We start from the raw sequence: 15,682 nt of genomic DNA on the forward strand, positions 1-15,682 counted from the left end.
GCCAGAACTTTTCCATCAGAAAAACATTAGTCAAGCACTCACTGAACATATGTTAGACAAGCTGCGTCTTCACATTCGTGTGAACTTCTTGACCATGGTCACACCAAACAAAATTTAGCTAGAAGCAACAGAGAATGATGAAGATGGCAAGTTACATGGTTCACCAGAGCAATGTATTTGCCAAGAAGATGCACGTGAAAGAGAAAGTCAGTCATTCTTTTCACTAAACAAAAATTATCAAGCACGGAATTAACCTGATACTTGATCTCACTACTTAGCTTGTGCATTTTTCAAATTCTCAGCAAAACTCCATTTTATTAACCAGATTTGGCATATACTTACATAAGGGAGAGCTGTCATCCCTTACACTGTTTGAAATGTGATTTTGGTCTTTCCTTATTTAACTGAAAAAAATACATAGATTAAGCTTACTCATATCCTTCGCCAACTCAAGGGAAGACATTTGAAGTTAATATTCAACAGTTCCTGAAAAGAAGTTTGATCTATCATCTAGGCCCTGCACTACGAAAACAATCATTTAAGTCTGGACACTGGAATGCCACAAACTTTCTTTGTGCAAAACCACTGTTCTCTACCTAAGCAGCATACTCAATGCTGCTATGGCAAAATAACTATTAATGCTGTGATTTTTATCTGTCTGAGCTTCACGGTCTACCACAAGCCAGCCTGAAAAACCAGGCAGTTCACAAGACAGATGCTAAGAACCATCTTTAAGATACTTGGAAAACACACTTTCAGAAAGAAAAACACTTAAAAGCCACAGCCGCAGAGGACATGCTTAATGTTTACATTATATACAATCCCTCAAAAAGTTGAATGCAAAGCATATTTTGAACATGGAAAGTCAGAAAAGTGGATGGTGTAGGTGGTGGGGGCAAATATTGTGGAGAGCGAGAGAGAGGGAGAGAAAGGCACAATTAGATAATCTGGATAAATACATTTTTTTAAAAAAGTCTCATCTTTCTCCACTTCAAAATGCAAATACTCGCTTCCATCCTTTTCAATGCAGAAACTTCACTGAGTACAACTATTTCCAGAATATTACTGACTTTTCCATTAGTACAAAATGATTTTTTTTAAAAAAATACATTCACTTCATAAATTTACTTTATAGCTAACTGGCTCTGCAGATTCTTTCATTGGCACAAAGAAAATTTTTTTCTTCCTTGAGCAGGCAACTGTGAATTTGGAATGACAATCCCAAACAAACTGAGCCTTGGAAATCAACAATAGAAGTGTCTTATGCCAAATCATTCATGAGCAGGAGCCTAAGATTAGACTTCTTAATCTGTAATACGACAGGCAGCACTCAAGTCAAGGTTTAAGTATCAAGTAACTACCACAGATGACCTTCTACTTGATTTCAGGAGCGTTCTCTTTAAGCCTATTTAATTTTTCAGGGTCGCTTTCTTTCCATTTGTCTAGTTTTAAATAAAGAACTTCTGCTAGTCTATAAAAGAGCTGTCAGGCAGCTTTCCCCAATATGACAAATTTTACTTCTCATTTTCATAAAGTTACTTTTAGAGTATCTTAAGAAGTTGCGCTCTCCTCCATCTTTTTATCCTTCCAAAAATATTGATAGCTATTTCAATCTCTTATCTCCAGGACCACAAACCGCTAAGTAAGTATTCAGCCTGGGTCCTGCAAAATGTTGCAGTGCATTTTTAATTTCAAATGAACAGTCCTGTCAAGATCAATAGAGCAGTCACAAGTAACACGAGAATCACCAGATAAAAGTCTGAAGGCTTTACCCTCTGAAAGACCTACACCCAAACCAAGCTTTTCTGTAACTCCACTTGGTTTTTAATGGGTCAACTTCTGTAACAGATTTCAAGCACTACTTATTTGAAGATGATTTGGTGTATGTACTGTTAATATTTACACTGGTGAACTCTACAGATAAAATATGCATAGACACACATATGTGAACAGCCACATGCATGCACATGTGGGCAAACATAATGTAGTCCACCATCTTTACAGTCACATCTCTCTATTCAAAGTTTTGGCTGTGGTTATGTATTTTTAGCATGCCACATGTCAAATTCTCTAAGGGAGCTTTTAATATATCGTTTATAAGGAAGATGAAGGGAACAGGCAAGATGCTTTGGAAGATTTGACAAACCACGCAGGTGGGTAGGGGAAAGAGTCCCAAACTATGCAAATTCAGTCTGTCTCATGTTGTGCGTTTTGGAAAATCATAGAAGACGACGAATACTTTAACAGCCACACATGAGAAATTCAGCTCATAAGATTTCAGCTTTAGATTACTAGCAGTTGTTTGCAGAGGGCCCAGCTTCAAAAGGAGAAGAGTGACAGAGACAAAGAACTTAAATAGGAACCAGAGCTCAAAAATCTTAATCTTCCCACCCTGTTGCACGGGTGGCCCTTTGGCATCTGTAATCCTATTCTCACTGAAGAAAATGGGAAGACTTCTGTCTCTGTATTTGTATAGCCCCTGGACAACCATAACACTATCAAAACTCAAAAATCAGTAAGCCTTTCTCCCAGTCGTTGCTTGGCCCCATTTCAGGTATGTCCTGCTGGACATTTAAAAGCTGATGCATAGAAATCCTCTATATTCTGACCTGGATTTTCCTTGTTTTAACTTTCATTAGCTAATTGTCTGTGTGAGGCCAGCTGATAGCATCACTTTTATATGAGAGGGGATACAGAGAAGATAGAACATGCAGCAATAGGGTCATGGGCCACAGTTTATAGGGAATCTGCTCCAGACACGGGGACCTGGGACTGGGAGCAAAGAGCCTCTCTATGCTTCACAGTTATCAACAAGACTGCCCTTTGGCTACTTACTAAACAGTGGACAAATCGCTCTGGTGACAAAAACTGATGAAATTTCACCAATTTTAATGAAGCTAAAAGAGATATATTAATATAAAGAATTCTGGTTAGGAACTCACAGTTTTCCAAGTCTCATTTCTGCCTTGAAAAAGAATATTTTTATGCAAGGAGACAATTCTTCTCTAGTTAAGTAACAAATTTCTGTCAAACCTCAAGAACACATTGTACTTTCATGCTTTCATAGTATCCGTCTCTCTAAATCCAAATTTGGTTTGTAGCTATAAAACGTTGATTAGGACTATATAATTTATTCAATGCTAAAGCTTTTAGTGGTTATGAACAACGATCAGACCTTTACTAAAACAAATCTCTGGTTTCGCTATTGACTACTTAGCCAAGCCGTTCTGCGCCTGCCAGCTCAACAACGAGTGCTGGCTTGAACACCACATCCAGCAATCCTTCTCCTCAGCCAAGCGACTACTTCTATGCATGTCTAGGGGCCAACAGAAATTCTCAGCCAGAACCTCCAGCCATCACTTCTGGCCACAATAAGCACATTATTAAATGATGTTTAAAATAGCATGTCAGGCTATCGCAATAAAACAACTTGTTTAATCAGGAAAGCACGCTAAAATCAACACACAACCCGTACTTAACAGGACATTTGTGTGAAATTTCATGATCAGGTGGAACACCAGTTTACCAACATACACAGGCACAATAAAACCAGACAACTCTGGATTGTTACCAATTGGTCAAGTTCCATCACATTTCAAGTGTTTACAGTAAGAAATAGGCAAGCTTTGTTTTACACATCTCAATGCATTCTTCCAGGATCTTCTTACAGTTTGAGACTTACTACTTTATAAACCACGTGTACATCTTCAGTATTTTTTCCACCTCTTAATTTTTACCTAAGACTACCCATGCTTATATCTAGTTCTAAACACATATTTCACAGAAAAAAAAAAATTAAGGTACATAAGAAAAATGCATGCTGAAAATAAAAAAGAAATCTCAAAATAGCATCATTCCTCAGAAGTTTGCCAGAGTTTAACCTAAAAGAGACAATGATATATGATAGTTTTATTCTACGACAAAAATACATTTTTACTAGAAGAACCTTCTACTTGAGAATTGAAGATATTTCTATGCATCATTACAATACACAGCAAAAGAATCACACAAGCTTAATTTGCTAGACAGTTTTCTTTAATTTTAGGGTAATTTTTAACAACCTGCTAGAGCAGAGATAATACTTATCCTTTAAATAAGAAAAATAAATTTCAAACTTACATAGATTTATTTAGAAAAAAAGCTCTCTGACTTAACAGTGCTCTTAGTTGCATAATCTCCTATCTTTACCACTTCTTGCTTGAAGTGACAGAGAAAACTTAATACAAGTAATACTTTATGCTGAAACATGAAATTAAGATGTAAAAGTGAGAAACAACAAGGTTCCCATGAGAAATAAAAATGTAAAGTATGTGTTAAACAACCCTGGGGAAAGAAAGGAGGTGGGGGGCTGAAGAGAGAGACACAGAATGAATGCTGATTTTTTAAATTTTTTTTAATTTTTTTTTTTTTTTAGTAGAGAGTGGTATTAGAAGGATTCTAATCAAAGCATTAAGGTCCAGAAAATGTGTTACTATTCTTATATTTCTACTTATCAGTCCATGGAAAAAAAGGTTTCCACATTTATGGGGAATTTGGGTTTGGTTTTTTTGGAGGGAGGAGATGTTTTGGGGGTTGTTTGTTAGGTTTTAGGGTACAACACAATTCGCATGTTTCAAGTATAAGATACAGTTAATTAGACACACGCACCACAAATACATATTACATATACATTCTCACCCACACATACGCATTTAAAGCGCACAATTTAAAATCTAGAGCATTGCTGTGGAACAGCATCACTGGCCCATCTGAGGTGACTCTGTTCCCACAGACAAGGCTCAGGTTTTTCTATTGCTTTCTTTTATTATGAAACAACCACAACTGGGCCAGATGTTTTAAAAACAGCTTGGGAAGGGGCATCCCCTACAAAAGAAACTCACCACATAGGCTACAATAACATAACAGAGTTAAAAGTAGTAATTCTTTCTCCAAGCATTAAGCAGAAGTCCAAAGCACTAACTTTGCTTTGCTCAGCTCATTTTCAGATCTTTTATACACAGATCCTTAAATGGTAGAATGGTACCACTTCAGATTCGGGCCCAACTATCAACCCTCGCACGCTGACTGTAATGTGAACCATCTTCTCCTATCCTGAGGTCACCACACAAATTCTAGAAACACTTATTTAGGTATTTTATTAGGCCACCTCACAATTTATGTTCCCAGTATGTCCTCCTTTCTTACTAGCTGCATTGTAAAAGCTGCATTTGCTCGATGCCCTCTGTACAATGTACTATCCCGTGACATTTTATCTGACCACTACAGAGGAGACAGTACTGAAATACACTTAATTCTCCACAGGGATAGTCTTATTTTTTCCAGGAACGCAGCCAAATAAAGATGGCTCTTCTATAGACTTTTTACTTTGTTAATCATACCGAACTTTCATACAGCTGAGTGGTATGATTTTCATTTTTTAAATAAACTTAATCCACAGTTTATTTAAAGAATAGTATCAGTCATCTTCACATCATGCTAGCAAGTGGATTTATCAACTTTCTTCAAGAAATGAGCCATAAATCAATCTTTTTTGTCAACAACATAAATCCAACAATCGACTTCCTCCAGAGGAACAAAGGCAACATTCTGCTCCATTTCTATGATGCATAACAAAACCTTCAGTCTAAAATTTGGGCTAAACTTTAAACTCTAAAATGGACACATTTCAGCCACTTCCCAAAACATGGTAGGAAGAAAAAAACTCAAACCAACCTACAACCAGCCAACCCTATCTTCACTTTAGATGAAGAAAATGTAAGATTTTTTTCTCCAGCATTCCTCCTTCCATCTACACATGCCTGTGAACAAGCAGAATCATTAACTATAAAGCCAGACAGTGCGACTCAGGCCAAGTCTACGTTGTACGTTTCTGTTTCAAACGCACTTGTCAGGTGTACACCACATTGGCCGATAGATTGCAGCAAGAATTTTGAGTATAATCTCAGCATATGGCAGAAAGTGTGTTTTTGACAGTGAAGCTTATTTAGAAAGGGAAGAAGATCACAGGATGACCCAAGAAAGTTTAAACCACACTGCAATGAGATGTATTCGCTAAGGGCTAATTTTGCCAATAAATTTCTTCTGGTGCAGAACTGCTTTAACATACTGTTGGTAAGGCTCACCATCATTTGCAAAAAAATCCCCTCCAAAATATCCTGCCTTGAAATTTTAAAGAAATTAGAAACAAAACTTTTCCCTAAGATGAAGCATAAAAATAATTTGTTGCAGCAATTTGCAATTATTAAGCCGAGTCAGCTGCAATGGTTTTTACTGAGCAATTGAAAGCTCTCTCCTATGAGCCTTATTAGATGTCATGGATTCTGAACTAATGATTTCCTGACAAACACCACCAAGTTATGTAAGTTATGTTTGAGGGGAGAAGAGAGTTTTGGTTTTGTTTTACGCTGTCCCCTTCCCTTGAAATAGCACGGACATTCCTTTAAAGCCACTCTGCTTCCTTAACAGCAGCATTACTTCGAAATTCTCAAGTAAGAACGCAGAACGAACAATATATCAGATTATAACTCTCTGCTGTAAATTAATATCTCCCGTTTGAATTCTTGTTAATAGTTATTAAAAGCTGTCTTAGGATTATTTTAATTTTTAAAAGTGCATGAACAAGCATTCTTTAATTAACATCTAGCAAGTAATGCTTACCAGCAGTCTAAAATCACGATTTTAAAAATCATTTTCCCTGTGTTCACTCAGCATAAAGTTGCATTCAAAATCTTGTTTGTGAAAACTTGTTTGTTCACAGTTTTATTTATTTTTTTAACACAACAGGTCTTCGTAGTCTAGACTTAGATGCTAAGTTATAATTGCATGGATGGAAAATGCAGATAAACAGAAGCATGCCCAGAGACTCATACCAGAGGTTATTCACACAGACCAGAAATTACCACCTTGGCTTAAATACTTAGTTCTAACTTATTAAACAAACACTATCTGAAGTATACATTGATACTTTACAGCAAGTTGCATAAACTTTACTAATTCTTATCATCTTTAGCACTGCAGCACTGAGGTACACAAGGGACATGCTAAATCATCCTCTTGGATGTGACCTTCAATTGTCAACAGACTATGATTTAACATACCATATTCACATGCCTCACCAGAACAAGTCTGAAACTGAAGACACCAAGTGAAAACACATCAGTGAACTTAGTGTTTTGACAAACTTTACAGTGTTTCAAAATGCTACTAGCTTATTCACAGCAAAGTTGGAAGAAGGGAAAGCACAGCCCTCAACTGATTCAGTCCACAACCTTGTTTTCTAGCCCAAGCAACTGAATGAAGGAGGTAGGGACGAAAGGCTATTTTCAAACTTGCCTACAGATAAAAGCATCTATAACTTCAAGATATCTGAGTCTATGAGAAAAACTTTTGTCCTGCACAAATCAATTCTGTGCACTCTAGTTTGATTTCTAACAAGCCAAATCTCTCCCATCTCCTTCCACAAAGGGAAAACTAGGTAAAACACCTGAAAATTAAAGAAAATATATTAGTGAATATGTTCCTCCAAGTTCCTTGCAACCTCTGCTAGTAGGGTGAGGATAGGCAGTCAAAGGCAGTAACATCTAAAACCAGCACAGCAAGATTTACAAGAGAGGTCACCTCTCCAAGCCTTCACTCTGTTTTAAATATGTGGGTTTCTGGTTACCTTCTGGTTACCTTCCTTCACCTCCTCCTACAGATGATGCAAAGAGAGAGGAGGAGAAAGAAATTAACATTTTGAGCTGTGCAATAAAATAACACCTTCACAATTTTAGCATCTAGCCACATGGAAATATCCTAGCACTGGACTGGAAACGAGCATCACATGAACCATACATGACAAGCCTCAAACAAGCCCTGCAAAGTTTTGTGAAAGAACCTTTCAAGATGAACAGACTATCAATGAGATTAAAACAAAACAAACAAAAAAACCCACCCAAAACCCTAGAGTTAATATTCAGTGCTATTACAGTAAGTGAATAGTGTCTGATCTTGTTCCCAGAAGCCACAAAGCTCTTCACAGGACCAAGAGCCAAACCCCGAACACCTTATACTTCAGAAGCAAAGGGAGCTATGGTAGTTCTGGGGCAGTAGATGGCAAAGACATTTCAGATGCCATGCTAGCCTCTTGCAGGATGAAGCACTGCTTTGCATGCTGTTGAGTTTTGAATCATGCAGTAATCCTGGCCTTGACAATATTCTCTGATGGGTAGTCTCCCATGCCTAGAGATTCAGGTCACCTAACAGTCCCTATGCTAGGGTCATCCAGCTACCAGCGACACCAGTGCCGCATTTCAGAACTTTCAAGAGTTATGTGCGGCTCAGGAGCCAACATAGGCTGCTCCTGCTGCAGTGTCATCAGGACAACCTGTGCAATACTACTGCAATCTTTTGTGTTAGCTGCATTAAGTCACCAAAAAAAATACATTTTGGTTTGTTTAATATTCTAGCTGTTACCAGAATTTAGTGATGTATTTGCAACCAACATCATCTTCTGATCAACAGAGCCTCCTCAGGTGAAGAAAGATTTAATACACCTTTTAAATCTATGTGCCAACACCAAAGCAGTCTGCAGATTTCCTATCAGCTTAAACTTTACTAACTTGCATATAAGTCACCTATAAAACCTCAAAATTAACTCCTTGTTGCACAGGCCAGGCTATACAGCAAATGATTAGCCAAGCGCACTAATCTGCTGTCTGTGAAATATGTCAGCATCAGCAGAGAAGCACCAGATTTTCAGCCAATCTGCTCAAGGGAGAGGTGGCATCAGACAAGAGAAGCAATGAAGCAAAGCATTCAGTTGCTTGCATTATTTGGGGAAATTACACCTAAGGTGCCATTTTAGATAATACTAACTTGCACACAAACAAAAAACCCTTCACTGAAAGGGTGAATTTACAAAAAAATTTACAAAGAAATTCTGAATTTTTCATTTTTAATTTTTTTTCCTCAAATCAAAGACACTTTAATTGTTATTAGAATTGTCCAATTTCCTTTCCTTTTATTGTTGTATAACATCTACCACTCAGCAACAAATATTACCAGTTCCCATGAATGTTTTGTTATGTTATGCAGATGTAAGGCCTGTACTACAATTACCTGTCCATAAACGAAGGAAGTATATGTATTCCCTGCAAAGGTTTTACATGAAAAACATAAAAGTCTGCGAGGGGAGGGGTACATGTTATATCCGAAGATCTTCCCAAACATGCAAAGTAGTTCATCCAGAAATCAACTTCAGCTGTCATAAAAAGCATCGTAGCTCTTTGTACTCTAATTCCATTCATTAACTGAAAACTTTTACAACTTGAAAGCTTTAGAAGAGTTTAACAATTAAGGTAACTCTATAGAGTCACTTGATTTAAAACATGTCCTGAAAAGTAAGCAATTAGTCAGCACTTCTAGGAGGCACTTAAATTCCCTTTGTGGCCAACAATACATCTAGACAAGTGAGAAAAGCCAGTTCATTTTGATAGTGCTTCTTATGAAGAAAGCTGATCAAGTTGTCTAAAAGATAATTTTTGGGGAACTGTAACGATGGCAATGAAGTCTTTTCCCTGATGGCAAGAGCGCTGTACAGATTAAAAAAAAAAAAAACAAACCACAAACCCCAAAAAAACCCCAAACAAAAAACTACCACCAAGAAAATAGTAGTACAAATATACAATACTGCATTTTCAAGCAGTGCTTGCTCAAAATCTGAATAGATATGCCTTCCCCCCCTGCCCCCATCTTGAGTGCTGAAGCAGAATAACCTCTTTTGTACTTGCTCAACTTTCATGTGAGCAGTTCCTCAACCTGGTGCTCTCCTGCACTTGGTGGTTTAACACCTGGTCTTCCCCCGGCAATAAGTCAACATTAAAGTGTCAGAAGAGTATGTGTTATTCCCAGCTACTGATCTTATTAAGAGGGTCTCATGTTTAACACAGATCAGGAGTAAACAGTTTTAGAAAGGATGACTAGGACCAAGAAGCCTTCCTTGAAACTGCCCTGAATCCCCCTCCCCAGCTCACTTCAAAAGGTGGCTGAACAAGCAACCCCATTCCCTTCCTCTTCATCTGAGGTCCGTTCTCCTCTCTCCTGGTACGCACACAATATTTTACTAAGTATCAAGACGACTAAAGCAGAAAAAAGTAAAATAATTTTTAGTGTATGAACGTGAGAAATGAGAAGCTCAAATCTCAAGATATATGTAAGAGATGGCCAACAAGAGGAGTCTAGACATTTTATATTGTGATGGCTTCCTAGAAAAAAACACCAGAGTAAAAATTCAACTTGGCTGCTGTGTCTCAGTTACCACCAGAGAAATATTTTCCATTAGTAAATGTATTGCATTTCTCATACAGACATAGAAACCAAGCCTAACTACCACTCCAGTATTTCAGTTACACATATAACCTCGCACACAATTAACAGATGGTTTTGGCAGCACTAGCAAAGGCTACCCAAACCAGTTATTCTTTAATCACCCCGACTGTTGCCGTAACATGCTCTGAAAGAGTCCAATCATATTCCCCAAACTATCACAAACAGCACTGAGTAGTGACCTTCAGAGAACAACTGTTGAGTATCCTACAGCAGACTGGTTGCTAAGAAACCAGAGCATTGGTTAAACATTTAATTTTTTCTACATGGGTGTCCTGGTTTCAGCTGAGAGGATTGATTTTTCTTCATAGTAGCTAGTGTGGGGATATGTTTTGGATTTGTGCTGGAGACAGCATTGATAATATAGAGATGTTTTTGTTCTATGGATCTATTGTTGAGCAGTGTTTACACGGGCCAAGGCCTTTTCTGCTTCTTGCACTGCCCTGCCAGCGGGATGGCTGGGGGTGCACAAGAAGTTGGGAGGAGACGCAGACAGGACAGGTGATCCAAACTGACCAAAGGGATATTCCATACTATATGATGTCATGCTCAGTTTATAAGGAGCTTGGAGGAAGTGGGGGGGGGGGGCAGCGGCGTTCGGAGCGATGGCGTTTGTCTTCCCAAGTAACCGTTACACGTGACGGAGCCCTGCTTTCCTGGAGATGGCTGAACACCTGCCTGCCCATGGGAAGTGGGGAATGAATTCCTTGCTTTGCTTTGCTTGTGCGTGCAGTTTTTGCTTTACCTATTAAACTGTCTTTATCTCAACCCACGAGTTTTCTCACTTTTACTTTTCCAATTCCCTCCCCCATCCCAATGGGGGGGGAGTGAACGAGCGCCTGAGTGGTGCTCAGCTGCCGGCTGGGGTAAAACCACGACAATGGGACACTGCCAAGAAAATGCATTAATTGTGACTACGTATTTGTGCTAGCTTATACTGTTCTTTTACACATTTCATTTCAAAGTAGGCATTCTCATGTTTTCAGTACAACAAATATGTATAATAGAAGTGTACACACAAGCACAGAACAGACACGTACTTTGGTACTTAAATCAACCTTCATTGTGAAATACTTGATGTATGCTACTTTAGAACAACATTTGACAATTAAACTTTAATGAAAAATTGAACTCACGGGTAATGATACCCTTAGTGTAAATTTTGCTGCTAAATAATTTCTTTTCATGAATTGCAAGAGTTTATAAAGCTGTATCTGGAATAACCATCAACTAAGCATAATAGGAGACGGATTAGACTCCAGGAAAATGAGAGGGGTTTTGCTTTTCCAAGTTTCAGATTTTATTAACTGTTACTAGATCCTTTTATGGCTTATTCCTACCACTGTCTGCCAGGCTACAGTGTGAAATCGAGACATTTACAGGGCTAAAAAAATGTAAATATTAGTGAAAGAAGTATGCACACAAGAACAGTTTGGGGATTAGTTATTTATTTATTTACATCCCTGTGCTGATGTCACCCTTACACCTATGTTTCAAGCTTTGGAGACCATTCTGAAATGTAACCAGATTTATTAAAAGCTGAGAGGTTTTCTGTCATAAAACTGCAAACAAGAATTGCAATTTTTGCAACTGCAATATGGTAAGACAGAAAGCGGATATATTACTGTATTACCTTGCTAAAACATAGCCTTCAAATAACAACTTGGAAAGAGTGACCTCTATAAAGATTTAGAAGAAAACAATATTTTGTCCTTCAATTACAGTTGTTGGAAGGTTTTTTTGTTTTGGTTGGGGTTTTTTTTGTTTGTTTTGGGGAAGGGAGGGTTGGTGTTTGGGTTGTTTGAGTTGTTTTGTTTAAAAACTAGGCATATTGAAGTGTTTAGTCCTACTGCTTTAACAGATCATCAGTATGGAAAAAGTTATGAGTTCACTTTACCTTTGATCTATTTCATTTTTCTTTTTGTAGTTTCCTCTTCATGTAAAGTATTATGAAAGAGTGCAAGAGTACGCAATCATCTAGTTTTGATCACTAAGCATATTACTGTACATATTTGGAAAATACAAATACTCTTCTAAAAAAGGCCAGTTGGCTGGACAACAGTGTGTTTTCCTAACAGAATCTCAGACTCTCTGATTACAAGCCAAATCAAACCCATTTCAATTGTGTTTTTCCTGCCTTTTCTCTCTTAGTTTTGAGATGGTGGGTGGAAGGGTCATGAGCATTATATCTTTCCTTGAATTCTTAAATGATTTTAGAATCTAATAAAACTAATGCTATCATTGACTCCAATTTATAAGTTGTAAAGAGATAGGAAAAGCATAAATTCATCCTTTTTTTTATTTCCAAAACTGGAAATAAAAGTAATGCAAAAGAAACATCTTTCCTGTTTATATATTGTCAAAGGCCTATTGAAACTGTGGAAGAAAATATTCAAGATATGATATTTCTATGAAGTTCAGGAAAGAAGCCATGTTTTACAAAGATAGACTTTCTTCTTTTGGAGAAAAAGACCCAAACATGCAAGTTCAAAAAATTATAATGTGAAGAAGCTGCAAGCAGCTAAAACAACTCTCATCTTTCCAAAGAAACAATGCATTGATTTCTTCCCCCTTCAAAAAGTTGACTGAAAAAAATATGCAAAATGGCAGTACAATAGATTTATTTTCTTGCTTGTTCAGGAAAAAAAAAAAAGATAGTAGAAATAAGATCTGGACTACAGATTGAAAAATCTATCAAAAGATTACACAGTATCATTTAGTCTTTCACTTGGGGATACCAGTTACTTTATGACAGATGACTGCCTATGGGGTAACCTCAAGGCAGCCAGTTACGTAACATCACCAAAACCACCACTGAATTTAGCATTTCTGGCAACAACAGCTTTGTCCCAAGAACAGAACAAAAAGATTATACTGTAAGTCACAGCCAGGGACTGAAATGAGAGCTGAGAAGAGCTAGACCTGTTCTAGAATGGGCTAAGCCAAAACACAGGACTTTTTAAAACAAAAGTTCCCTGAAGGGTGGAGAGAGGAACACTTCTGTAAATTTTCTGGTTAAGTGCTAAAACACGTCTCAAATTGCTATTAATACAGTGTATTGATTTGTCTCATTTCTTCTGCTGTTTCAATAAAGCATAAATACCAACAGCGAACAAAGCTCCAAAAAATTCCATACTTGACACTGCAGAGACGCACAAGCCTGTCCACAGGGCAGCCGATGGCCTTTCAAGCAGATTATATCAGATTTCTCCATTTCTGTTCATCTTTTGCACTACTGCCAAAATAAGTTCTAGTACTTTTTTTAAACATATGATGGTTCCTAGCTTTTCACAAACCAATATGAATGCAATTTCAGAAGTGCAAATTGTTTTCAAATCACACTACTAAAAGAGAAGCAAATAATGCAACATAGTTTAGGATAATTTTGGTAACAGTACTATTGCTTATTTAAAATCATTCAACAAACAAGAAGTAGAAAAAGGTTTAAATATGTGTAAATATTTTGTTTTTTACAAAGACTTACCCTCTTGCAGGATCTAAGGCAATTGCTCTGGGTTGATCCAATTCTTGCCAAAACAAAACTTTTCTCAGTGATCCATCTAAATTAGAAACTTCAATCCGATTTGTTTCAGAATCTGTCCAGTATAATTTCTCTCCCAGCCAGTCACATGCCAGCCCATCAGGTGACAGAAGTCCAGAAATGACCACATTTTGTACACTCCCAGATTTATTGAATTCTGTTCGTTTAATGGCTTCTTCACTTACATCACTCCAGTATATCAACCCCTTTACAAACACGAAGTCCACTGCTGCTGCGTCCTCTAAGCCACCCACAATGACCGTGGCGTTCTCCTTCCCGTTTGCAGCATCCACCAGTCGCAGATCACGTCGGTTCGCATACAGCAACAGTGGGGCAGCTTTAAATGGGAGAAATAAGGGGTGGGGGGACAGACAGATGCATTAACACCACTCATATTAAGTATAACTTCCACTATGATGGTGCATCAGGCCATAACTACTAATTTAAGAATTTATTTTTTTTAAAAACTTAAAGAAGGTGGGGGGAACATTTTGAAGTTTGACTAAAAAGCACCAACTCGAAGCCTTTCAACAGTGCTTACAACTCAAGATGGTAACTTCGTAATGGGTAGCTCATTATTCTGGGCTGTGCATTATTAAAATAAGATTAAAGAAGGGAGAGAACAAAGAAAACTGAGGTTTGAAGTGCCCAAATGACACTGTTCTGTAGAGAAGGATGCTTAAATAAGAATCTGAAAGACAAGGGTAAAGCAGTTCTCTAAGCACTCAGTGTTGGCCCACCTGAGCAAAGATTTATTACTATTTTTTTTGCTAGAATTTAGTAATATACACCCCCACTTCTACGGAAGCATAATTCGTGTCAAGCTATCAAAGCCACCTGTGTGTTTATACTCTCCAAAATTACCTATCTCGCACATTTTACATATAATACATACAAATACAAAATTCATTGCACAGCATGAGATGAATGCTGCTTTAGAGCGTTGACGTTGGTATGAGGAGGTAGGGAGAAAAATAAATCTACAGGAATGGACAACACTGAGGTCTTTCAAACTCAGCTCTAGCACTCCTGTTTAGTTGTCTAGCACAGAGTCATTATTTTATATGCTTTATTTGCTTAATCTACCAGTTGGCATGATCTGGTGTTTTGTTTGTTGTTTTTTTTTCCACACATAACACCCAAGACGACCAATGAAAAGTAGTAATCATGAAAACAGATAGTTTCTTAAATCTAATATGGCTGTTTAATTGTCCTTAACCACAAGCTATATATAACATTATGAAAATTCCAGCCTCATTCCTACTTTAACAAAAGGTTAAGAAAAATACTACAATTGTATAAAGCAGACAATCACATCCTTTTAAACCCACTAGCAGAAAACATTTCTACCTTTCCCTGTATTTTCAGGCACTGTAGCAACAGAGCTGTACAGCAGCATTTAGATACATAGTATGATTGGCATACTAAATGCTCCTCTACCTGTCGCCACACAAATTTAACAAAAATCTTGCAGATTTATTCATCAGCATAGGTAGGCACTTTAAACTTCTGGCAGGATATATCTCTGAACCAAAACGCTTACATTTATAGAACCAAAGATGTGCATGGTTGAATAATGTCAAGGGCTACACTACCAGAAAAGTTACAGTTCCTGGCATGAGAAACTTGCACTGAAATTAGAAACACTAACACACACTTCAAAAAATTCAAAAGCTAGTTTCCAAAATCAGACTACTCCCCTCATTACCACAAAACTGTTTATCACAGACACTGCCACATGTGTATTGTGAGAAGCTGAAGGAACTAAGAAGTTCC

At 37.5% G+C, this 15,682-nt stretch overlaps 1 protein-coding gene across 2 annotated transcripts in view; it reads right to left on the minus strand.

Moving 5' to 3' along the window:
* The window catches only part of LRP6 (LDL receptor related protein 6), a 127,485-nt gene that overhangs the window by 97,336 nt on the left and 14,467 nt on the right, over window positions 1-15,682 (minus strand). The window contains exon 2 of one of the 2 annotated variants that reach the window (XM_075760770.1): window positions 13,850-14,243. The exons of the other annotated variant lie outside the window; for it this stretch is intronic. Within the exon in view, the coding sequence (XP_075616885.1) occupies window positions 13,850-14,243 (394 nt within the window). The remainder of the gene's footprint in view (window positions 1-13,849; window positions 14,244-15,682) is intronic. 2 annotated transcript variants of the gene reach the window in all.

Source organism: Balearica regulorum, chromosome 1, assembly GCF_011004875.1.
Source record: "Balearica regulorum gibbericeps isolate bBalReg1 chromosome 1, bBalReg1.pri, whole genome shotgun sequence".
In the NCBI taxonomy this organism is placed as follows: domain Eukaryota; kingdom Metazoa; phylum Chordata; class Aves; order Gruiformes; family Gruidae; genus Balearica; species Balearica regulorum.